This window comes from Nannospalax galili, unplaced genomic scaffold, assembly GCF_000622305.1.
Source record: "Nannospalax galili isolate Female #2095 unplaced genomic scaffold, S.galili_v1.0 scaffold42, whole genome shotgun sequence".
Classification (NCBI taxonomy): domain Eukaryota; kingdom Metazoa; phylum Chordata; class Mammalia; order Rodentia; family Spalacidae; genus Nannospalax; species Nannospalax galili.
Window position 1 is genome coordinate 222553 of NW_008348666.1, and position 25412 is coordinate 247964.

At 45.5% G+C, this 25412-nt stretch overlaps 1 protein-coding gene across 5 annotated transcripts in view; it reads left to right on the forward strand.

Moving 5' to 3' along the window:
• Positions 1-1452: 1452 nt before the first annotated feature.
• The window catches only part of Slc8a3 (solute carrier family 8 member A3), a 142498-nt gene continuing 118538 nt past the window's right edge, over positions 1453-25412 (forward strand). For 3 of the 5 annotated variants that reach the window (XM_008845920.2, XM_008845921.2, XM_008845922.2), the window contains exons 1-2: positions 1628-1681; positions 20734-22578. In XM_008845920.2, the coding sequence (XP_008844142.1) occupies positions 20795-22578 (1784 nt within the window). In that variant the 5' untranslated portion in view covers positions 1628-1681; positions 20734-20794. Of the gene's footprint in view, positions 1682-20733; positions 22579-25412 lie in introns of those variants that run through there. The other 2 variants (XM_008845923.2, XM_008845924.2) reach the window with 2 other exon arrangements.

Genomic DNA, 25412 nt, shown 5'->3' on the forward strand with positions numbered 1-25412 from the left:
AAATGGAAGTAATAATTGCATTTATTTCAAAGTCTCATGAGGATGATATCAAATAATACCACCGAATTCACTAGCACCAACCCTGGCACCACTGAGGAGGTGCTGATGCTTGGTTTTATGAGGAACGTGTTGATCCCCGAATACTCTGCTTCAGGAAATAAAGCTTCAGGAGTTAACTTCCGTCCCATTTGCACTGGCATTGATACAGAGCCAGTCACCACTCTTGTTTTACAGCTGTCTGATGCCACGATAAACCGAGGGCAGGCAACCCAATCCTTGGGTGAGGCCTGCCCACCCCTCCAGCCTCTAGGACCACGCCTGACCAATAGAGCAGAAATTACAGGCATCTGATTTAAGGCTGTGTGTGTACATTTCTCCTGAGCCAAGCCCCAAATCCTAGTTCTGCTGCAGCATCAAAAGCCCATCTCTCCTCTGGTCTCCAGGCCCAGAGTAAGCAGCAATTTGGGAGGCAACCCCCTTTTATTTTTAGCCTCCCCCCCCCCCGCAAACCAACATAGCAGCGCTCACCCAAGAGTCTCTCATAAAGCTGTTGTTTGACTTAGGTTGAGAAAATGACAGGCTGAGTTCTGTCTGCACTAAGGGAGGCTGGGGGGAGCTGGGGAGAAAAGGAGTTTTTATTTTTCCTCCACTGCCGACCTCCATCCCCCTCGACTCCTCCCCTAGGCCTGGGTGGACCCTGCCTGGGTAATCGTCCCCTGCTATATTTAAAAACCACAGATGTGTTTAGAGGAGACTTAATTTCGGAATTTCGGGCGGCGTCTCCTGAGGACAAGGGGAAAGCCGGTGCTGAGCGCCCGCCCGGAGCTCCCAACTCTGGGGAATCCAGGTCAGAACGCGTCGCCTTCTCGGAGCTGTTGTCTGCCCCGAAGCTCCCGGTGCCCGGACTCACAGGTTGGATGGGTGGCCTCGAAGTAGAGGGTGCGTCCGAACTCGATCTGCCGTCACGCGAGGTGCGGGCTGGGTGTCCCCGCCGCCGGCCGGGGAAGCGCGGTGGAAGTGTTCCCACCTCCGCGCGCAAGGCTAAATAAGCGCGGCTTGTCTTTCGGTATGGCTCTGTCTCCCAGCTGATAGGGTGACGTCGGGGTTGGAGGCTTGGAGATTGGCTTTTTGATTTGGCTTCTTGCGGAGGCTTAATGGGCAAAGCTCTCGGCTCGCCCAGAAACCAGTTCCTGCGCGCGTCCCTTCTGCGCGCGGCGAGGCCGAGTCGTCCCCCGCGGTGACCGCGCGCTAGGCGGAGAGCCGGCGCGCTCCCAGCCCGGGAAACCCGGGCGACGCGGCCGCCGCTGCAGCCGGGGTCCCTCGGAGCCGCTCGGGCGCACCGTCCCGCCCCTCCCGCTAGGGATCCCCAGCCGCCAGCGGGGACTCCGGGCCTCTCTCCGGCAGTTGGCTCTGCCCTCATCCTCCGATTGCGCCGAGGGTCGGCACTCCGGGCCCAGCGCCCGAGCTCCCCATGCGCCGCCCCGCAGCTCGGTGACAGCTGCAAGCCCTCGAACCCGGGCGGGCGGCGGCCGACTGTCATGCTCCGGACGCCGTTGCGGCCGGCCCGCAGCCCGCGGGGGCGATGAGCCGCTGCGGCCGGTGAGCCGGGCGGCCCCGGAGTCGCGCACCTTCCTAGCCCACCTCTCTTGCCCACCAGGCTCGGGAGGCCGAGGGGTAAACGGTGAGTAATGGGGTGAGCCTCCTGCCCTTGGGTCCCTGGAGGAGAAGAATTAAGTTATTTCTCAAGATCATTCGCCTGCACTGCCTTCCTGCGGGTTTAGTGCCAGAAATGGGGGAGGGTGCTCTGGAAAGTGTACGTACGTTGTGTATGCGGTGTTGGCGGGTGGGGGGTGGGGGGGCGGACGGGATCTGGCAGAGTGTCTACGGGAGGGTGCTGGGGGTGCTGCGAAAGATGCCTGTATGCGATGGCACTGGGAACGTGTGTGCAGTCCTGTTGTGGGCTTGCTGGCTTAGTGGCGGGTGCTCAGCTCAATGGGGAGACTGCATGCCCGGTGTATGTGTACATGTGTGTGTCTCCTGTGCCAGGGTGTGTTGAGCTCTTGGAACTGAGTGCCCACCGCGTTTGGGGGCCGGGGAGGGGGGCGTTATTCACTCAACGTGCCCCCGCGTGCACACACTCACGCACACGCGCACCCTAACCTCGGGACTCCACTGACACGGGTCGGGAACTGCAGCCCCAGCGCACCCTCCCGGGCCAAGGGGGCGGGCGTCAAGGAGCTGCGCTTCAGTCCAGAGCCTCCAGACTGTATCGGTCTGGGAGATCCCGGGCGGGTGTAGGGACTCCAAGTCCCCAACTAAGCTCGCCTCCCAACACACACACAGACACAGACACACACACAGACACACACACACACACAGACACACACACACACACACACACACACACACACACACACACACACATTCCCGGCCCTCATTTAGAGGTTAGCGTTGCTCCTGCAGGCCCTGGCTGACCTGCCCTGAGGACCTGAGCCACGGGGCAAAGAATGAAAAGGATTTGCTCCGATTGGGGGCAAAGGGAGAGGGAGGCAGTTTTTCCTTTTTATTCAGTGTGTTTTATTTTTAATCATGGGGGAAGGCGGTGCGGGGAGGGGATTAAATAGAACAAACGCCTTTAATGCAGTGCCATAAATTTACTCTCTCTCTGCCTGCCTCCTAGCCCTCACTCTCTATTTCCTTTTCTCTTTGGGCAATTAAAACAAACAAACAAACAAACAAACAAACAAACAAAAAACCTTTGGACGTTTAGTGCTAAGGTTTCCCAGACAGAAAGATTGAAATTGAGTGTAATTTATCAGAAACGCAGACTGCAGCTGGGTGCCAGGTGCAGAGCTCCTGGGTGGTCAAGAAACTCCCGATGGGGGAGGGCTGTGGGTATGTGATAGGAACACATCCGGCCTTCTGGTGGGGCACCAAAAGCGAAGCCTGCGGGCCTCCTGCGACCTGGTGACTTGCAGCAGCGCGTGTGATTAATCTCCCACAGCTGTTGTGCCCCATCCACTTGAGCTGAGCTCTTGTTTACCTCCGTTTTCAAATATAGCTGCTGCGCCATGCTCTTATGGAAATAGGGGGATCAGTTCACTGGTACAGGCGAGTGGTCTCCTGCTGGCCTTTCGTTTTTGCTTGCCTCCGCGGGGCGCACCCAACTTTGAGGGGAAGCTGCTCCTGAATTCAGGGCCTGCTAATGAGGCTGTTTGGTGGGCAGAGCTTTCTGTGACTGGATGGGGACTGGTCACCCTGGACCTACACTGCAATTTATGCAACTTACAGTTCTGATCAGCAGCCTCTTCACACAAGTCCTTTAAATAAAGTTGAGAGAGAGAGAGAGAGAGAGAGAGAGAGAGAGAGAGAGAGAGACTACATTGACATACAACTTTTCTTATAACAGGCTGCCATAAATGTACAGAATTTGGGCTTGGTTGCAGCGATTTTTTTTTTTTTTTTTTAAGTCAGAAGAGGTCATCAAATCTCCTGGAACAGGAATTGAGGATGGTTGTTAGCTGCCATATGAGTGCTGGGAATCAAACCTGGGTCCTCTCCAAGAGCAGCTAGTGCTCTTAACTGCTGAGCCATCTCTCCAGCCCCCACAGTAGTTCTTGATGGAGATGAAAAGGCCATTAGTGCAGGTTCCTCTAAGTGGCATGCTTACTGTTCTTCCTACACTCCATCCTGCTCCTATCACACCCTCCAGCACTCTGAATTCCTTACTTCCCCAAGGAAGCCTTCCGTTCTTTCTCTGACTAGGCCAGATTCCCTTATTTCATAGACTGTAATCAGAGGCTATTACTTTGAAATGATCTAAGATGCACATAAAATTTACTCATGTGACTGAGTGATGCTGGGCACAGCTCTAGACCATAAGCTCCGTGAAGAGAGGAAAGATGGCTGGTGCCTATTCACACCGAATCCCCAGGGTTAGCACCGTACCTGGCACAGAGTAGGCACTTGGCAAATGTTGATTAAACCAATGGAATTAGAGGGAGGAGTTACATCTCTTCTCCTCTCTTCAGATCTCCACTTTGCACTTGTCCTCCACTCCTGGTCAGAAAAGGGAAAAAAGTGATCAAGTCAACTCTGTTTTGTTATTGTTTTTTGTTTTGTTTTGAAAATCAAGTTAGGACTGGTAGCAAGGCCTTCCTGGACAACTTAGTGAAAAACTTTCTCATGAAAAAAAAAAAAAAAAAAAAAAAAAAAAAAAAACGTGGGAGGCGGGAGTAGGGCAAAGCTGTATAGTTCAATGGTAAGGCATTTGCCTAGCACACTTATTTAATCCCCAGTACTACAAAAATAAAATAAAATTCCCTTCCCCTATGTTCTTCTATGAACTGTCACCCTGGTTCATTGGCCCTAGTCTTCCCCAGTTCCTGTGCTAAACAGTTCCTTCGTAGAGTCTTTAGGCACAGTTATGAGTATTGTCTATAGGTAAAGATTGTGGCATTCTTTCCCAGCTGGCATGGTCCAGCCCCTGCCCACAATCTGAATTTGGGGGATGTCACCATCTTGACTTCTTTTCATACTACTAAGTTTGATAAGAAGAGAGGAATAATTCCCCTCACTAGAGCCCAGTTGCTTTGCCCAGAGGTTCAAATATTTGGTGAGGTTGAGAAATATATTAGAGAAATAAGAAAGAGAAAGAGAAAGCCTTCACTTAGTTATTTAGGGAACTATTTATTAAACAAGTATTCAGCAAACACCTACTCTGCTAGGCATGCGTGAGGTGCAGAGGCAAGCAAAATAGAGTGATTCCTTTCCTCATAAACATATTTCCCAGCAGAAATAACCAACCAATGAATGGGAAATTACTGTATAAAGTGACTCCTGCCACTTAGAGGGAAAATGGCAGATCAGTGGAAGTAAACAGGAAAGATCACCTCTCCTCAGGGCCTGGAGAATGAATGACTCTAGGGACAGCTAAACCCAGAAAGGACAAATGAGTCCAGGCTAACATTGTTGAAGGCTGCGAGGGGAGTGAGGGAAAGGCAAGACAGTGTTATGAGCTAACAAGTCAGTTCTGTAAAGGCCTAATGTGGAGTTGGGCTTTTCCAAATGTCTGTAGACAGGGATGTGATTGAAGAAGCTATAAGGTCAAACCATGAAGGACTTGCACTCTATGCTAAGGCCTTTCACCGTTTCCAGGGGTTAGGAAGTTTTTAACTCCTGAAGTGAAGTATCCCATTAGCATTTTAGACAACATACAGAAATTGTGTAGTGAAAGTAGAATGTAGGGCCAGAGGATGGCAAAGAGGTAGGACGGTCTTTCAGATGCCCAGGTGTGAGGGTGGAGATAGTGGTTTCTCTATGCTTTACTGCACAAAGAAGAATGCTCTTTCAAGGGAGAAGTTTCACTAATTTTCCGTTTTAAAATTTGTATTCATTATTATTATTTTTATGTGTATGAGTGTATTGCCTGTATGTGTGTAAGTGTACCTGTGTTGTGCAGTGCTGTAGGGGTTAGAAGAGGGTTAGTTTCCCCTGGAGCTGGAGTTATGGACAATTGTTAACTACCATGTGGGCACTGGGTAGTCTGTAAGAGCAGTCAGTGCTCTATAAGAGCAGTCAGTGCTGTTAACCGCTGAGCCATCTCTCCAGCCCCACTAATTTTCTTTAATGAGATTGGCTTATGTTTGATTGTTTTTTTAGTTACTTATTTTTATTTTATCTGTATGGGTATTTTTCCTACATGTATGTAAGTGCACCAGTATTGTACAATGCCCACAGAGGCCAGACACAGGCGTTGGATCCCTTAAACTGGAGTTGAGGATGGTTGTGAGCCATCATGTGAATGCTAGGAACCAAACCCAGGCCCTCTGGAAGATCACCCAGTGTTCTTAACCACTGAACCATGTCTCTAGTCCCTCATATGTTTTTGAATAGGTACTCTAAACCCAACCCTGGGCAGAGCACATTACAAGGAAGGAAAAAGCAGTCTGGGCGTGTGTAAGACACTTACTGGTATTCTGAGCTTCAGATCAAGGCACACCCTGAAAGATGAGAGATGAAGAGGTCTTTGCGGGCCAGAAAAGACCCCAAGAAGGAGCCTGGGAGGGCGAGAAGGCTTTGCATTCGTCTTAAATCTGTATCAGCCATAGAGCAAGACTTCCAGGTAGGAAAGAAATCACGTGTATGTAGACAGATTTCCTAAGGGGGAAAAAAAAAAAAACTATAGAGAATGAACAAATCCAACTCCAGAGCCCCAAGATACTTGGATATTGTATACAGAGTCATATCTACTAAGAAAATTGCTTTATTTCATCCTAGATATAATTTGGAACAGGCCAAGGAGCATTAACTGCCCTGACACTTGGGCTGACAAACAGGGCATCCCAGGTTGTACAGGAAGGCTGGGTCATGTGAGGACTGGATCTTGAAGTGAGACCGGAAGCTAATTCAACCTTGGCTTCAGGTGGTACTTTCCAAATCCCTTGAGAGGAGAGGGTCTCAAACTTGAGAGGATGTGGGTGCAGCCAACACTGTTTCTCTGCATTCCATCTCCTTCACTGTCCCCTCGTCCTTCCCCGGCACTAATCTCAGAATAAGAAAATCCCCCTTTCTCTCCATAGATAGCAGCTACTCTTTCTTCCTCAACAGGACTCCTTATGTGGAGTCCCGTGCTCCTCCAACACAGAATCCAGTCCCTCCACAAACCCCTCTTTTTTTTTTTCCATTTGCTATTGATTTTATTGGTGTTTGCAGACTGTGATTTTTATCTCTAGAAGTTCAATCAGGTATTTTACATTTTCTATAGGGCATACTCCCCTGAAACAGATACTGACCATTAACTCCTTAGAAAATTTCTTCTTTGGACTTGTGGCAGCTGAGTTCTTCAGGTCCCACAAATTCTCTCCATGGTCTCTCATCTGCTTCTGCCCAAAGAGTCTGTCCCCTTCCTAGTTTTCCCTTTCTCCCTCGTTCCTTGGCAGTCTCCCTCAGTGGCCTGTGCTCTCACTCCAGAGTTGATAGTTCCTAGAGCGTATGCCTCTAGCACTCCATACCTGTACCTCGTTTCCAGCCTCTTGCACCCTGTTCTACAACGGGATGTCCATCCATTTCTGAAACCTGATCTTTACTAACCTGATCCCACCTTTGTCCTCAGGAGCTACTCCCCCTGACTCCCCGCTTTCCATTTGATGGCACCAACAGACTTCTAGGCACCCTGATTCAAGACCCCAATTTTATCTTTGTCCCCTCCTTTGTTCTCCAAGCTTCACTTGATGTTTTCCCAGCCTATTTGCCTCTTCTCCGTCGCTGCTGCCACGATTTAAGCACACATTTTATTATCTCTTGCATAATAATGTTTGTGTCAGCTACTTTGTTGCAAGATGATGCACACATATTTTCCAAGTCCATCCCTACCATAGCAGCATGAAGTAATTATCACCATCATCATTATTATTCTGAAAAAATAGCTTTATATCTTCTTCTCAACTTTACTGTATTGCTTCAATTTATTTTGGACACTGTTACAAGATGTGCCTTATAATACATCCTTCTAAACTCTTTTCTAACAAAAGTGTTTGTAAGAGCTTCTGTTTTCCCAGCTCCTCATATTCAAGACCGTTATGTGCGATGATCCACCCTATGTCGAATCACATTGTTACCTTCTACCTGCCCCTTCTTACCTTAGTGCCTCTGTGTTTATGGTTTACTTTCTCAAAAAAAAAAAAAAAAGGTTCTTAGATGCTCAATTCAAATACTTCTTCCTTTTGAGAAGGCTTTGTAAAGACTTTGTAAAGACTTCATCCAGGTTTTTTGCGGGAGCAGGGGGCTCTTTATTTACCTTTCCTGAAATGCAGGGGTGGTTGTTATAGTTAGTTGTGGTAGGGGATGTTATCTTAATGATGGTAGTTTTGTTATTTTGTGTTTTTCCTCCCTTCCTGGACCAAGGAATTTTTTGACTTTTCCCACATCTTACGGGCTGATGCTTGAAACATAGTGTGTGCCCAATGAAAACTGAAGGAGAGAATGAATGCCTCACGCTCGGCCCGGGTTAAACAGGGACAAGAAGGAAGGCCTACGCTAACTATCAGAAAAGAAGCAAGTGACTGAGTCAAAAATTAGGCCAGGAAGAGGCAACACTGTGTAGCATAAGCTGCTTTGAATGAGAAAGTTATTTTCCTGAGAAAGTTATTTCTCAGCACTGTGACAACAGAGAAAACCCATCTCTACTCAGAGCCTTGGGTTTTTTATATATCAAATGAGTTTGTGTTAAATGTGTTGACTTTTAAGTCCCTCCCTAACCTGACGATTTTGTATTCAGTGAGTCTTGTTTACAGCATAGTTTGCCTCCTCTTAATACTTTTAGTGATATAGAATCTTCCAGTTATAATTTGAAACCCCTTGTGTGTCTGTTTTCACATTGGGTTCCTAGAAGCCAAGAGACAAGTCAACTCAGCTGTCTGCATGACTGGCCCCAAGGCACTCTGAGCTGGGGTGAGTGCTCTCATGGCCCTTGTCAACACAAGTGTGCAGTCCCTAGTTACCTCCAACTTCAATACTAGAGGACTTTCTTAGAATGACTGCTAGAGATGTACGTCCCCATCTCCCCTGACCATCCTGTTTCGATGCCCCCCCCAACTCTGCCTTACTCAGTTCCTCCAGGAAAGATGTACTAAGAACCACGTGAACTATTGGGAATCCAGTACAAACACTGTGCTCGGGGCCCTCCAGAGGCTCTGTTCACCCTATCCATACCACCCAACTCCCTCCCTAGTGGAAATAGGTAGAATCATCTTGATTCTGTGCCTTTTGGTCCCTCAGACTGAAAGAGAATGTACTTCAAGGGGAATCATGAGGGGAGTAGAAAGAGAGCACAGCTCCAAAGAAAAGTTAGAAGATGCTTCTAGTTCTGCCTTGCCAATGGAGGCCCATACACCAGTGGAGTAAGTTGTATAAGCGAAACCTCCAGTAGTACCTCAGAGACATGACTCTGCTTGCCAGACTCCATTTGTTTTTCATTCAGGCAATGATATGATTGAATTCCATATTTCAACATTTAAAACCTCAGGATAAATGAAATGGCATTAAAATGAATCAAGCTCTGGAGCATGATCTAAGGAACACATGCGCAAAAGAAGCTGATTCCCAGCTTCCCTGTGGCTCAGCCGTACGGCAGGACATCAGCCCTCTCACTATTAGTAATGTCAACACATAGAGCCTGGAGGTTGTCTCTGTGGGGCAGTGAGGGGCAGGGTCAAGAGCAGCATCTGCCCCAGACTGCTCTGGGGTTCTTGCACCTCTGTCCCTTAGCCTTCAAGGATTGGTCCTTCCTGGCCTGACATGCTCCTTCAGGCCTGGTAGAAGAAGACTTCTGGTAGTCAGAAGATGAAGGTTAGTTCTGTCTCCATTTTACTGGTGTAAAAATCTTGACAATTAAGTGTTGGATTCCTCCTGCCTATGAGCACCCTCACAAGGATTAAATGAGATTATGGAATTGAGGAGGCCTTCGTAAACTCTTGGTGCATAGACTAGCTTAACCTTTGTTGAGCGAATGACGCAGTGTAAATGTTGGGTGTTACCATGATATACTCTATAGGAAAAGTCAGGTGCAGATGAGATGGCTAGAGTGGAGAGAAGGAATTGGAATGAGGAATAGTCCTGACTTGTCCAACGCTGTGCTCCTGTTGGTTCTTTGAATGAACAAAGCTACTTGTTCTCTGAGAACTTTAGCTCTGACCATCTATCTACCTCTCTTCTCTAAGGGTAACCAGGAAGTTTCAAGTCTCCTCTCAACATACATGTTTCCAAAATCACTTAATCCTGCAAGTGTCATCCATCTATTCATTCATTCATCATTCATTCAATACTTACTGAGCCCTCCTTATGTCAGGCTCTAGTCAAAGCACTGTATATACTGTGGTGAATAAAAGAGGCACATTTTCTGCCCAGGTAGAGCTTATACTTCATGACAGACAGACAAACAGAGCAGCAATGTGCTTAGCAAGTGGCATGGATTATGAAGGATATGAAAAGGGAAAAGACAGAGAGTCCTGGAGGAGGGCCACCTTCAGATAAGATGGATGGGGAGTGGCTCTCAGGGAAGGTGGCATCTGAGACCCAAATGGACTGAAAAAGTGACATATGGGGATATCTGGGGTCAGGACCACTAAACACAAAGGCTATAAGATAGGCTCATGGTTAACCTCTTCTAGAAACATCAGAGAACTTTATCTTAGCAGAGCATGGAGTAAACAAACCAGCAGCAGATAAGGTCAGCAGTATTTAGAAGAGGAGAAGGGCTTCAGGACCAGTTAGGATACAAGGAATGGCTTGGTCTAGATGATAGATATTTTAAAAGACACTCCTGGTTGGGTGTATTAGCACAAGCCTATAATCCCAGCACCAGGAAAACTGAGGCAGGAGAACAGTGAGTTCAAGGCTGCCCTAAACTACATAGTGAAACTGCCTCAGAAACAAAACAACACAAAAGAAAATGAAATGACATTTGTGGTGTTTTGTGGGGAGTTGGCAGGAAGGGGTGGGGCGGGATTGGTAGCTGTCTTCTGAGCTGTCAGCAATACTGACAATATGCAATACTGACTCCCCAGAAGCTAGAACACGACAATGTGACAGAGCTGGACTTCAGTAAAACCTAAGAACATATTCAGAATGATCCTCAAAGACCCTACAAGTTCCATGGCTGTGTAATAAACATTTGACAATTTTTTTTCTCTTATGAATCAACAAGCAGAATAAAGCTTCCTTGTAATCAAACTAAACTTTGAATCATCCTAACATTTTAGATATTTTAAATTTTTTTCCTCTTAGCATTATTCTTAGGAGTAATGCATTCCATGGGTTCAATTCCTTCTGTGTGAATGACGTTCTTATTTTTGACAGACAGGAGATGTCCAACTCCACCCCTTCTCTGATGCACTCAGTCTGTGTTCATAAGTCCCCAAACTTTTGGCCCACATTTAGACACTGATCTTGTGTACACTTTGGCATGCTCATTGAAGATAGAGAAGGACATGCTCCATCACTGCATCTCCAGAGTTTATCACAGTCTGGGCTACTGAATCAACAAATCGTTCTCACCTTGAATAGACTGAGAAGTACTCTGGTGCCTTGGTTGAATTCCAAAGACTTCCTGCTGTCTTCCTGGAGAGCCCAGAACTCTCACTTGTCTAGTTCATTGTAGTGTTACTGGCAACCCTAAGCTAAGCAGGTGTGAGAGTTGGGTGGTTCTGTGTTGACTCCTCCAGCTCCTTTGTCTTTAGGCCTGGATCTCTGAGCCAGTAGGAGCTTTTCAGAACCAGTGGCATGCAGAAGGTGCTGAGGTGGTCTGGTGCTTGCTGTGACTCTTCATTCCTTTCTTCCTCTGTCACCTTCTGTCTTCGCTGTTCTCCAAGCTAGATGGATTCTACTCGTGGTGGCCCTGAAGTCCAAGCCTTCTCAGAGCCCTGCTCATGCTGTTCAGCCTCTCCTCCCCACCCAGTGCTGTGAGAATCTAAATTGCCCGTCCTGTTTTCAGTAGGCCCTGCTTTTGTTCGCCCATCGAGTTTCCACGTTGTCATCACTACACACGATTTTTCTGGAAGAAAACATTAATCCTATCTCTCTCTAACTAAAAAACTTTCAGCCTTACTGCTCCATATTTCTTCAAAGATAATGACCAAATTCTTTGCCCAGATAGTCAAAGCCTTTTACTAGAGAGATTCTCCACTTCCACAAACCTCTCTCAGATGCCCTTTCCCAATATAGCCTGCCTTTCTCTAAAGACACATTGCTCATTCAGGTTTCCACACCTTAGCACAGGGCTCCTGTTGCCCTTAGTGGCAATATGCTAGCTTTTACGCGTTAACTCCAGCCCACTCTTCAAATCCTAGATGCCATGTTATAGCTGGGCCAGGTGATCCCAGGTAGTTCTAAACCTTCCTTCTTCAAGCTTTCTTGGCACATTGCATGAACTTCCAAATCTAATACTTGTTTTGTCCTAATTACTCAGTTTTCTGTCACTGTTCTCCAGTGAAATGTGTGTTCCTCAAGGAGGATTATATTTTGTTCATATTACTCAAATATGAAAATCCTTGTTCACAGCATCCCTGACAGATGGTTCCCCAACCTCCATTTGAACATTGCCAAGGGTGGGAGAAATCATTGGATATGATTCTTACTATTTCTTTGCACATTCATTCAATGTATCTATTCATTCAATAACTATATAATAAGCATCTACTCTATGTCAGACATTGATTTAAGCACCAGGGATACAGAAATAGCAGATAAAACCCCTACCATGTTAGAACTACTTTATTTTTGTTTTGTCTTTTTGAAACAGGATCTCCCTGTAGCCCCAGATGGCCTAGAACTGGCTACGAGACCAGGCTGCCCTCAATCTCACAGAAATCCACCTGCCTCTGCCTCCCAAGTTATGGGGTACCACCACGCCCTGCTGAACTTATTTTTTTTTTTTTTTTAGTTTTGGGAGCAAAATGAGTTTAAAACAAAGGTTTAGAGTAACCTGGTCACAATAAGTCAGTGAAAGTCAACTTGTGTCACACAGCTGGGCTCTTATGTATGTGCATTCATGAGAGAGTGAATGACTGAATGAAAACGGCCACAAGAAACTATAGGGGGAGCTGGAGAGATGGCTCAACAGTTAAGAGCACTGACTGCTCTTGCAGAGGACCCAGGTTTGAGTCCCAGCACCCACATGGCAGCTACGAACTGTCCTTAACTCTAGTTCCAGGGGATCCGAAGCCCTCTTCTGACCTCCGCTGCATTGCACAACATGGGTGCACTCACATACATGCAGGCAATACACTCATACACATAAAATAAAAATAATAAATAAAAAAGAAACTATAGGGTGGTTGTCATTCACTAAATATACCTAGAAATATGTCTTGCTGAAAATGAGTAGCATTATTTTTCTATGAAGATAAGGGAACTCTGTATCTTTATATTTCCTTAGTAAAAGTGTAAGGCAGCATTTAGAGAGACAAAGTGGGGTGGAATCTACTTATGTGGATGGAGAATACTATCCTTGGGAAGGCATGAAAGCATCGCCCAGGAAGGTGGGATGCTTACCCACTGCATAGAAAGGCTTTACTATAATCACTTGTGGATCAATTCATGATCCCTTGGAAGCCCTCCTGGTCCAAGAAAATTCTTAATGGTAGAAATCCCTGAGATACAGATATCATAGTTGGTTTCTTGTCTTCTCTTCTAAGAGTCTCATACTTGGCAGTACCTCAAAGATCAACTGAGGAGTTTTTTAAACATAAATCTCTAGGCACTACTCCTAGGAAGTCCAAACTTAGATCTGAAATAGAGTCTAGATGTCTCCACCTTTCAGGACTCCAAAGTTATTCTGATACACACGCATCTCTAGAATATGGACCTACTTTGCCTTTGCCTCCAGGTCTGGGAGGACTACGTTAAGATGTAGATATATCAACAGGAAAGCAGACTTGATATGTTCAGAGTCCTTTCTCCTCCTAGGTCCCTGGCCCACTATCAGTGTTGGTGACTCCCCATGTCCTCTGGATCTCACAAGTCTGGTAAACTACAGCCATCTTTAAATCATAGAATTTTATAGGGAGATAAGATATCAGAGCTCAAGTCTAACCTCTTATTTCTATCAATAGATTTTCACTGAGAATAGCTACTCATTTGTTCAAAACTCAAAAAACAAAAACTTCTCCATGTTGAGTTGAATTCCTTCATGGAGCTTCCAGAGGAGTGTCAAAGGTGGGCCCAGTATAATGTGACAAGTGTGTCCATGCTGATCAAAGTGCTAAAAAAGCCCAAGAAAGCAAATAATTCATTTTTAAAATGAGGAGGGGACCATAGTCAAGGAAGGCTTCCCAGAAGAAATATCGTGTCCTGGGACCCCGGGTTCCTATCCTGCCCTTTACCATCCCTTTCATCCCCTGGGACTTAGAAGCAGCCTTTGCATTTGACACATTGAGCTTCATAGTACATATGTGCCATTTGCTCAGCTAATGGACTTCTGGTGAATGATGAAATCATTGAGCCCTGGTATCCTCATTTCTAGAACACATAGACACAATATCTGTCTCTTTGTGGTACTGTGAAATGTTAAATAGAAGATACAAAAACACCTAGTGCAGTGCCAGCCATAGAGTGGGTACTCATGAATGCATGTGGTCATTGTTGTCATTTTAAAGCCTTTCATTCACATATAGCACGAGGAGACTGAAGTCTTCTAGTGCCCTGATCTGTCTATGGGTTTTCCCTTCTTGTGTGAGGATGCTCGGAAGAATGTCCATAGGGTTCCATGACTTTAGCATAAGGTTCAGATGCCATTAAAGGCTGAGGGGTTTAAGAGAAGACAAAAATATATTTGCATGAGATTGGAGAAGGAAGAGCTCTGTAATATTGCTCCTGTATTCCTGTGAGATTCTCCACATTATTATAAAGTCCTACTGCATTGTAGCCATTCCCCATGTGGTTTGATGGAATGGCAGAGCCATCTCCCTGAGTGATTAGAGCAGAACAAGAAAAGGGTATTAATTACTTCCCAGGACATGGTTGTAATCAATTATTCCTATTGTTACTTGTTTGTCTCCATCCCTCATCAGAAGATAAACTCTGTAAGGTTGGTTATGGAGTATAACTCATTCATGGCTATACCCCAGTCACTAGCACAGTGTCTGACCCTAAATAGACCAGAGCAGTTGCTTACAAGATGGACTTGATCCAAGAGGTTTTTGGTAAATTCAGAATGTAGGCTCTCCTTGACCTTGTCTTGGCCTTCTCTTCCTTCCACCATCCTTTGGCTTATTCTCTTTATTCTCCGAGTTCTCCTTGGGAGTCTAAATGCCATTTTATGCCTCTGGTTTAATCTAATTTAAATGTGCCTCCTTCAAGACTTTACTTTTCTATAGTCAAAGCATCTTTGAGTTGAAAAACTGTAAACACTGTCAAATCCAATCTGCGCTTTAGGGGTGAGGCAGCTCTTGCCCTGAGAGGGCCACAGACTTTACAAGGTCTCCTGCTCACAGAGGTACAGCTGGGAATCCAGTTCTTGCTTCCTGCTTTCAGATCCAGAGATGACTACTGCTCCATGCTGCTTTGGAGCATGTAGAACCTCCAGGCTTATGGGGAGGACTCTGTATCCAGAAAGACTTACTCTGTTCTTCCTTGCTCAAAAGGATCCCCAAGCCCAGGGCACATTCCCAATACCATGTGCTCCAGAAGTAGACTTGCAGAATTCAGATGCTTACCTTTCTCCTTAGTAACTGTAATCTTAGCTAAATTATGGAACCTCTCTGAGCTCACATGTGCCATCTGTAAAATGGATCTGAAGATGATATTACCCCCTTCCCTGTGAAAACTTGGAAAGATAATAATGCAAGAAAAACATTTAACATCTTTGGATCCAAATTCCAGTTGTGTCAGTCAGGCAGCCTAATCATTGGAGGCCACATCTTCCCTACTCCTTAGTGAGATCAGGGAGCTCAGCACCTGCATTTCTCAGGGAGTCTTGCTCTAAAGAGGACTCTACAATAACATCCCCCCACCCCCCAAATAGGTGGAGGTGATACAGGCAGTGCTGCAGTGTGCTTGCATCCAGCTGACATGTCAGTGAGTGCAGCCAGGCTGCATTTAAAACTTTAATGTAAATTGGTTGTGACGCTGGTGCTGGGGGGTGGGGGGGGTGGGACGGGGCGGCAGATTTAGAAGCAGAGCCAGACGACTCTACTGAGGCTGCTGACAGGCCCTGAGCACTGTTCTCATTAGAGAAAGTGGAGGGCGTAGCAAGAGGGTGAATTGCTCAGTCTGGCCTGGTGGCATTGTTTTATTAATGATCTGGACGAGCAGAGGAACAGTGATTTTAATTAAATTTGCCAGTGATATTAAAAGATGGCAAGAGCCACTGCTGAGGACACAGACACCTTGCAGAAGGCCCTGGGGGGCATCAGAAAAATAAGCCAGGAAAGAGACAGGAGGTCGTGGGCTGAGCCAAGGCATCACTGGGCTGAGGGAGAAAAATTCAACATGGGGACAGAGGGCTGTCTTGTGCAGAAGGGATTCTAGCCCCTTTTTGTCTGCATCTCCTCCATTCCCAGTACATTTTGAACTCATCTTCCTGCTCCAGTCATGTCTTCCTTGCAGCCATCTTAAGCCTTTGGTGGAATTGATTTTTCTGAAATACAAATTGGACCATGTCATTCTCCTGTAAAATCCTATCATTGCCTTTTCTCTGTCCTTAGGATAAAATCCCATCTTCTCAGCCTGGCATGGAAGACTTGCCATGAATGGAGACTTTCCTGCTGTCTAGCCTCTTCTTCTGAATCCTTTTGCCCACATTGGATTCCTTCTAGTGATTTATTTATGTTTATTTTGTGTGTATGAGTGTTTCGCCTACATGTATGTAAGTGCACCTGTGTTGTACAAACCCTGCGGAGGCCAGAAGTGGGAAATGGAGCCCCTGGAACTGGAGTTACAGATGGTTGTTAGCTGCCACGTGGGTGCTGGGAACTGAACCAGGTCCTCTGGAAGAATAGCCAGTGCTCTTAATCACTGAGCCATCTCTCCAGTCCTACTGAATTTCTTCTAATCCCAGGCACACAGCAGGCTTTCTCATGTCTCCATGACTTTTCTTGGGGTGTTCTCTTTGACTGGAATGACTTCTCTTTTCCTTCCTTCCTTCTCTCTCTCTCTCTCTCTCTCTCTCTCTCTCTCTCTCTCTCTCTCTCTTTTTTTTGCTCTCCCCCCCTAAAGCTCACTCATGCTTGAAAATTCATTTCAGGAATCACATCCTTCAGAATTCCTCCCCAAATCCCAAGCTGGCTCAGCACCCTCCCCAAGTACCCACAGCATTCTGGCTTTACCTCCACTTTTTTATAGTAAAACTATTCCTGTGTCTATCTCTACTCCTGCTCAAGTGCACCTTTGTGGGAGAACACTGTGTCTCATTTTTCATTTTACCCACTGGCATCTAGTCCCAGCCTTGGCAACTCACAGGCTTTTGTCAATATTTGTCAAACAGAATGATGAGAAGAATAATATTCAGGTGGGAGATGGAACCAGGCAGCCAGAATTGCCCTGTAAGTCTGGGGATGTTGCAGCTCTGTCATATAGCGGGTGCCTCCTATGTGGGTACAATGACATAGCCACGTTGATAAGTCCTCACCAGACCAGATGCTGACTGTGGCCATTGATGCTTGACAAGATGGGACTTTTGGTAAATCTGATGGTCAAAAATCATACATTTTATGTCATCACTGTATGTACGTTAACTATATTAACAATTCTTTGCCTTATGCATCAAGTGAGTCATTTAAATAAGACTTATTTTTCTCCAAATTGTAAAATGGGGATAAAAATGTTACTAATCTCATAGGTTTTATTGTAAAAGCTAAAGTTAGTATGATACATGCAGTAAATATTATTAATATTAATCACTATCAATATCTTTTTTATTTGGGGCAGTCTTGGAGGAGTTTTGAGTTGAGTCCTACCCCTGAGTCTGGGTTTTTAAGAGACTGAGGAGATACCCCAGGATGTTGGACTCTGTTTCATTTCGTATTTAAGCCTAGAGCAATGGCATAAAAAAAAGATAATTGGCTTGGTTATCAGAGCTGTCCCCTTCCCTCTAACAGCTCTACCTCCAGCCAGAATCCATTCATAGTAGGGCTAGAAAGAGCAAATAGATGCTCAGAGGAGCCTCCATCTTCAACTCCAGACACCAGCATGGGTGATTACTAGCCAGCTCCCCTTTCTGCCTTTTCCTTCCATTCCTTCCTTCGGCTTATTTGTTTTCTCAGGGAACTAGCCTCTGATTCTGGCCCAGCGGCAGCTCATTTCCCATGAAGACCTGGCACTGCAATGTGTTTATAAGGCTGAGAGGGAACAAAGACCACCACGACCCTCCTGTATGTAGGATAAGTAGATGCCCATCCCCTGTTAATCAGGAAAACTACCACTGTGATGTCCCATGTTCTTTCACTTCCCTCACATGTGGGTGTCCACTCTCTTGGGACTGCCACCTTCTGCTACCCTTTGGGCCCTTGATTAAAGAGCTGCTTCAGCTGTGCCCACCTCCATCTCCTCCTGAATGAAGCATATGAGAATCCACCAAATCAGGTTTTCTAAAGAAAAGGCAAGAAGCCAAAAATCCTTCTTTGCCCACATTTCCCCAGGGTGAATGAGTATCAGACTTATGAATGGGACTCTCTGTGTGCATCACAGCTCACGAAGACAGTCTCAACCTCTGAATGTGATACTGGGCATCATCAAGTGCCTGCTCTTCCACAGTCATCTCATGACGCCTTCTCTGAGGGAGGTCAAAGGTAGAGACTACGTGCCACTGATACGATGGTGCCTGGGCTAATGGGGAATGTGAGCCTCAGCACTTGGCTGCTATTCTAGGCAATATGAAACAGAGTTAATCCATAGTCTTGGAAGGAAGACCTTTGTAGCTATGGCATGCACCCCAGTGTGCTTTGTCCTGGAGGGAATTCCTCTCTGAGGGTGAGCTTTGGAGAATTTAAAGAGAGCCTATGCAACCTCTAAAATCTAGTCAGGATTTATCTTTGAGGTCTTTATATATTTCCAAAGCAGTTAGCTACAATTTAGGTCATAAAATGGTTTTAAGAAGGCTGATATCCCAGGAAGCATTTTGGTGGTCACATTTATTCATTTTCAAAGCTTGCATTTACTGACCTCTGCTAACGACTGGGATACCACAGTAAATAGAAGAGACATGGTCCTTGCTCATATGTCATCACAACTTAATGTAGGAGTAAGTAAGACATTAATCATTTAACACTACAAATAAATGCACAATTTCAAAAGTAAAAATATGCCACACAGGGAAAGTAAAAAGCCCAATGAAAGGATATAACAAAGGAAAGGGATCAGTTTTAGACGTGAGAGAAAGTTTTTGTTTGTTTGAGAAAGTGACACCTAAACTGATACAAACATTGTAGACGGAGGTGGGGTACAAAGACGAAACACTCATTTCACGTAGGAACAATAGCATGTGCAAAGGACCTGAGACAAACAATAGCTTAGTATAACCAGGGTGGAAATGGAGGGCATTATGGTTGAAATGTAATGAGAGAGTGACAGAGGGTCAAGCAAGATGAGAATGAAGGAGGTAGTTTATACAAGGCTTTGAGGATCACGGCATGGAATCAGATCTTTATACCATAAGCAAGAAAAAAAATCTACTAAAGAGCTTCAACTAGGAATGATATGCTTAAACCTGGGTTCTTTTTTTTTTTGAAGATTGCTGTGGCTCACTGGGAAGATTGCTCAGTGGTAGAGCACCTATCTGGCATGCATGAGGCCCTAGGATCTAGCATATGTGAGGCCTGGGGTTCTGGCATGGCATAATTACTATGGCTGAGTGAGGAAAGTAGTTAAGATTTACTCTATAGCGAGAGTTGGAGTGGTGATTTTGGTTAGGAGATTACTGTTCTAGGTCCATCAGGTAAGGATCGACGATGGTTTTAAAGTGTGATAGTGCTGGTTAAGGTGGAAAGGGAGCTGGTGGGATTTAGAGCTGGACAGGATATGGAACAGGAGGGAAAGGACAGCTTGCAGACTGACACCTGTTCTCTAGCACAAAGAACTGAGTAAATGGAAATGCTATTTTCAGAGGTGAGAAATAGTGGAGAAAAAGCAGCTGATGTGGAAGACAAGGACTTTTAATCCTTTAAGGTGCTGCACAAATGCAAGCTGGTGACCCTCTATTAATGGTTGCACTCCACAGAATTTTAGTAGAAACAAGTGGACAGTTGCTTTAAAAAACTGTTACATTGTTTTGTTCGTTTTTTGTTCTAGCTGAATGAACCAGTGACTGAAAGGATTTAGCACTTAAAATGTGTAGAAACCCATTGCGTCAATTGAAAATACCTTCATTTCTTCCCCCCACCCCCGTCCTAAACACATGACCAGCTCACAGTGCTTTGAGGCCAGCAGATGAGGCTGCTTCTTACCCGCAAATCTACCTCTAATTTTAAAAAAAGGAACTTAGTTGAGAGTCATAGAGTCATTCACATGTTTGCTAACACTTGGCCTTTTCCATATTTGGACTTAGAATTTGAGTGCCTGGTTGACTATCTTCCCTAACTAGTTCTAAACATATTTTAGTGGAAGACTGAGAGCTGCCATGGATAGGGTCTTGAGCACACCATTTAGAGTTTCAGCTTAGATGCAGTGCAGGCATCTAAATGCTCTGTTTTGCCAGAAGTTTCATTGGCTGCCTCTAGAAATTTTGCATTGAGGAAGAAGTTTTCGCCCATGAGAGGCTCAATTACACAACAGAACATGTTATTCTACATTGGGAAACTAGCCCACCCTCAATTCATTATGTACTCTTGGAAATCTGTGTTATTCAAGATTCTTGAGTATGAAACCAGGGCAAGGAAAGCAGAACTCTCTAGAAACAATCTAAGTGGGAACCAAGACTCAGGGCATAGGCACCATGTTTTAAGTTGATTCTAAGGGAGATTGGGACTGCAGACAGCAGTAGAAAGGTCTCCCTTGGGTTTCCATCACCAGTCTTGGCAGCTATTTCAAACCATTCTTCAACTCAGTCTCCACCAGATGGTTCTGGGGACAGAGCAGTTATTTGTGCCTCCCAATGACATCTATTTTCCAAGTGAGAGACAGCCCCATATGTCAGTGCAATATGTTGCTTGAGGTGAACCATCCGTTGTGTTGGTGGCAACCTGTCATTTGCTGCCCCCTTTTTTTTCTCATGCCTTTTCCTGCCTCTCTGTGTTTTTCTAGGTCTTGGGCCTGTCAGGAGGACCACTGGTGCTGCGGTGGAGCCAGCGTCTAAGTCTCGTGTATGGCGTGGTTACGGTTACAGCCTCTCACCTCTGCCTTCCTCCATTTTGGGCTAGTTACTTTTGTGCTCTTCCTGAATGGTCTTCGAGCAGAGGCTGGTGACTCAAGAGATGTGCCCAGTACAGGGCAGAACAATGAATCCTGTACAGGGTCATCAGACTGTAAGGAGGGTGTCATCCTGCCAATCTGGTATCCAGAGAACCCTTCCCTTGGGGACAAGATTGCCAGGGTTATTGTCTATTTTGTGGCCCTGATATACATGTTCCTTGGGGTATCCATCATTGCTGATCGCTTCATGGCCTCTATTGAAGTTATCACCTCCCAAGAGAGGGAAGTGACTATCAAAAAGCCCAATGGAGAGACCAGCACAACTACAATTAGGGTCTGGAATGAAACTGTCTCCAATCTGACCCTTATGGCCCTGGGTTCCTCTGCTCCCGAGATTCTTCTCTCCTTAATTGAGGTATGTGGTCATGGGTTCATTGCTGGTGATCTGGGACCTTCTACCATCGTTGGCAGTGCAGCCTTCAACATGTTTATCATCATTGGTATCTGCGTCTATGTGATCCCAGATGGGGAGACTCGCAAGATCAAGCACCTACGCGTCTTCTTTGTCACTGCTGCTTGGAGTATCTTTGCCTACATCTGGCTCTACATGATCCTGGCAGTCTTCTCTCCTGGTGTAGTCCAGGTTTGGGAAGGCCTTCTTACTCTCTTCTTCTTTCCAGTGTGTGTTCTGCTGGCATGGGTGGCAGATAAACGACTCCTCTTCTACAAATACATGCACAAAAAATACCGCACAGATAAACACCGAGGAATTATCATAGAGACAGAAGGTGACCACCCTAAGGGCATCGAGATGGATGGGAAAATGATGAATTCCCACTTCCTAGATGGGAACCTGGTGCCCCTGGAAGGGAAGGAGGTAGATGAGTCCCGTAGGGAGATGATCCGGATTCTTAAGGATCTGAAACAAAAGCACCCAGAGAAGGACTTAGATCAGCTGGTGGAGATGGCCAATTACTATGCTCTTTCCCACCAACAGAAGAGCCGAGCCTTCTACCGGATCCAAGCCACCCGCATGATGACTGGTGCAGGCAATATCCTGAAGAAACATGCAGCGGAACAAGCCAAGAAGAGCTCCAGCATGAGCGAGGTGCACACCGATGAACCTGAGGACTTCATCTCCAAGGTCTTTTTTGACCCATGTTCTTACCAGTGCCTGGAGAACTGTGGAGCTGTCCTTCTGACAGTGGTGAGGAAAGGAGGAGACATGTCCAAGACCATGTATGTGGACTACAAAACAGAGGATGGTTCTGCCAACGCGGGGGCTGACTATGAGTTCACAGAGGGCACTGTGGTTCTGAAACCAGGAGAGACTCAGAAGGAGTTCTCTGTGGGCATCATTGATGATGACATTTTTGAGGAGGATGAGCACTTCTTCGTGAGGCTGAGCAATGTCCGCATAGAAGAGGAGCAGCCAGAGGAGGGGATGCCCTCGACAATACTCAACAGTCTTCCCTTGCCTCGGGCTGTCCTAGCCTCCCCTTGTGTAGCCACAGTTACTATTTTGGATGATGACCATGCAGGCATCTTCACTTTTGAATGTGATACCGTTCATGTCAGTGAAAGTATTGGTGTTATGGAAGTCAAGGTTCTGCGGACATCAGGTGCCCGAGGCACAGTCATCGTCCCTTTTAGGACAGTAGAAGGGACAGCCAAGGGTGGTGGTGAGGACTTTGAAGACACATATGGGGAGCTGGAATTCAAGAATGATGAAACAGTGTAAGTAACTTTTCTGCATTGTAGCCCTCTGCACCTCATCCCCTTCCATCTTTCTGTCCTTCTGTACCACTCTTTAAAGCCCTTCCTTGTGTTTACATCAATGTCAAACTTTGGTTTCATCACAGGTATGCAGGATCAGCAGACCCTACTGGACAGGTCTTGTTTCCAAGCACTCCTTGAGTTTTCTCATTTTAAATCATTTCTGGACAGAGTCCTGTTACAGGATATAAGGACACAGATTTTTTTTTGTCCATTGAAACTCATAATGATGGGTGGTGGAGGTGTAAGGTGAAAGAAGTTTTTATAATATAAGACTTTAGAGAATGCTTGTGACCAAGCAAGAGCTAAGAGACTGCTTGGGCCACTCCTTCCTTCCCCTTTCAAGCCAAAGATTATGAGTTTGGAAGCTTCTCATTCTAGGACAGGAGCAGCCTTGTCAGAATATTCTCAAGAAAACAACTGGCATTGATTTTTCCCCCAATACCATATTGCAGTTGCATTGCATAGCCAAATTTCAGGCACTGCTCTTTCAATTTGGAAATTGAAAATTGATTGAAACTTGGCATCTCTTCACATGTCCATAAGCTGTTTTGTGGAGCAAGGCTCATCTAGCCTGGATGAGATGAGTCAATGTGGCTGGAGTACTGGAGGTATCGTGGAGAAGGACAGCTCTAGGGACCACAGCCTCCTGTCTCTAGTCTCGGGTCTAAACTCCTAATTCTGGCTATGCAGTGAAGGATACGTGTGGAAGAAGCTACATCTTTTGTGTGGGCCTCTCTCTTTCATAGTCCAGAACTGTCCTGAACTATTTCTCTACTTGCTGCCCCATTCAGCCCATCAGAACCTACAAATACTATGCTTCTGTTTTCTCTATTACCCTAACACCTCTCCTCATTGACCCTTCTTGAAAATGGGGCAGTCTGTCCTTTGCTTGAATAGATAGCTTGGAAAAAGAAAAAGAATGACTTTTCCTAGAATTTCCAGCTTATAACAGGGTCAGCTTTTCAAGGTGGCCCAGGAGGATGGGGAACCTGTCTCTGAGAATCTCTTCCATTTCACAAGCAGGAGATGGTATGAAGAACAGAAAGGGAGATGGCAAACTGTTCCAGACACCTGTTGCTTCTATTTTCAATGGGAAATGGAATTATACAGCAGCCAGCAGGGAGGAAAGGAACTCATGGAAAAGCGGGTCCATGGGCCCCAGGATAGATGCTGCAGAAATGAGTCTCTCCAGGTCCGTCCATGGGACAGAGCTCTGAAAGGGTTGGGTGCTGCTGGCAACAGAGCAGGGTGACCCAAGGGACTCTGCCTCTGCCCTTCCTCATCCCTTCTTAATAATCTGACTTTGGGCAAATCATTTAGAAACTCTGGAAGGAAACTCATATGCAGAGAATAGCAATACTCTCCTTGCCTGGAGGCAGGGTCGGATCTTTATGCAGTTCCTTCCAGCTCTAAGATCTTCTGAAACCAATGCAGGCACTCAGTGTAGGTCCTGTTCCCACTAGCTCCCCCTCCCCAAAAAAATGGAACAGGGGATTTTGTCTCCTGAAGGGAAACAGCCATTGACAAATTGATTTATTAGAGTTTTGTTTACTCATTTTGCTGGGAAGGATAATCATTTGTTAGCATAAGTAAAAACCTGCGCCTTCCAGAGAATACTATCCATTTATATGTGCTCTTGGAAGAGTGTTCATACATGCAAGTGAAGGCCAGGTTCTCACTTGGAAGATGAAATTTGTGAAATTTCACATGTTTATGGCAATGTTGGTATGTGAGAGCTTATTGTCAGGCATTAAATGATATCAGAACCACACAGTTTGCTATAATTGGGCAAACTTGTGGATCCTCCCTATCAGTATTTGTCTTCCAGTGTCATGGAAGGATAGTTTGGGGGAGAACAGAGTCTTGGCTCCCAATTTCTTCATTCTGTTAATGATTAGTTATCCACCAAGGATCTCTGAATGACCTCCTCCTCCTCTTCCTCCTCCTCCTCCTCTTCCTCTTCCTCCTTTCTCTCTCAATCTCAATCTCTCTCTCTCTTTCTCTCTCTCTTCTCTCTCTCTCTCTCTCTCTCTCTCTCTCTCTCTCTCTCTCTCTCTCTGTATGTGCCTTGGGTTTGGTGAACAATTTTATGTTTCCATCTGTCCCTTTGCACTACTTTTTGACTTCAGTATAGTTTGAACCGTTGATCTCCTTTTTATTGCAGAATAACACATCCAAGCATGCTAGTCTGTCCCCACATGGCCACCCTACTCATGGTACTTTGAACTATATTTTATAGCCAGTGTTATGAAGTAGAAGAATCCTGGGCTCTAAGTACTTTTGGTTAGAAGTCTAGCTCATCAACTGACTCAAGCACATAACTGGGGGAAATTCTATCACCTGTGATACAATCTCCATACTGATAAAAAAAATAAGAATAAATTTCACTTGCAAGGGCGATTGTGATAGCTCTAGATATTGTGTATAGTATACATGGTTTCATGATATGTGTTCAATAATGAGACTGGTGATAGTGTTGATGGATTAACAGTATCATTCAACATTATTGAGGTGATCAGGTTACTTGGGTTTCTGTGTGACCCTTATTAATGAACATGCTGATTTCCGGTTACTATGAAGAGTCCTCACCTGAACTTCTGAAATATTAGAGCCAGAAGAGACCGTTCTCTATCTTCTAGAGCACTTATTTCTTAAGTTAATGTGTTTATTAGTCACCCTGATATCTTGCTGAAGTATAATTCTGATTTAGAAAGTCTATTATAGATTGAGATTCTGCATTTCTAACAAGCTCCTCATGCTGCTGGTCCCAATTTACAGATAAAAGGATACAA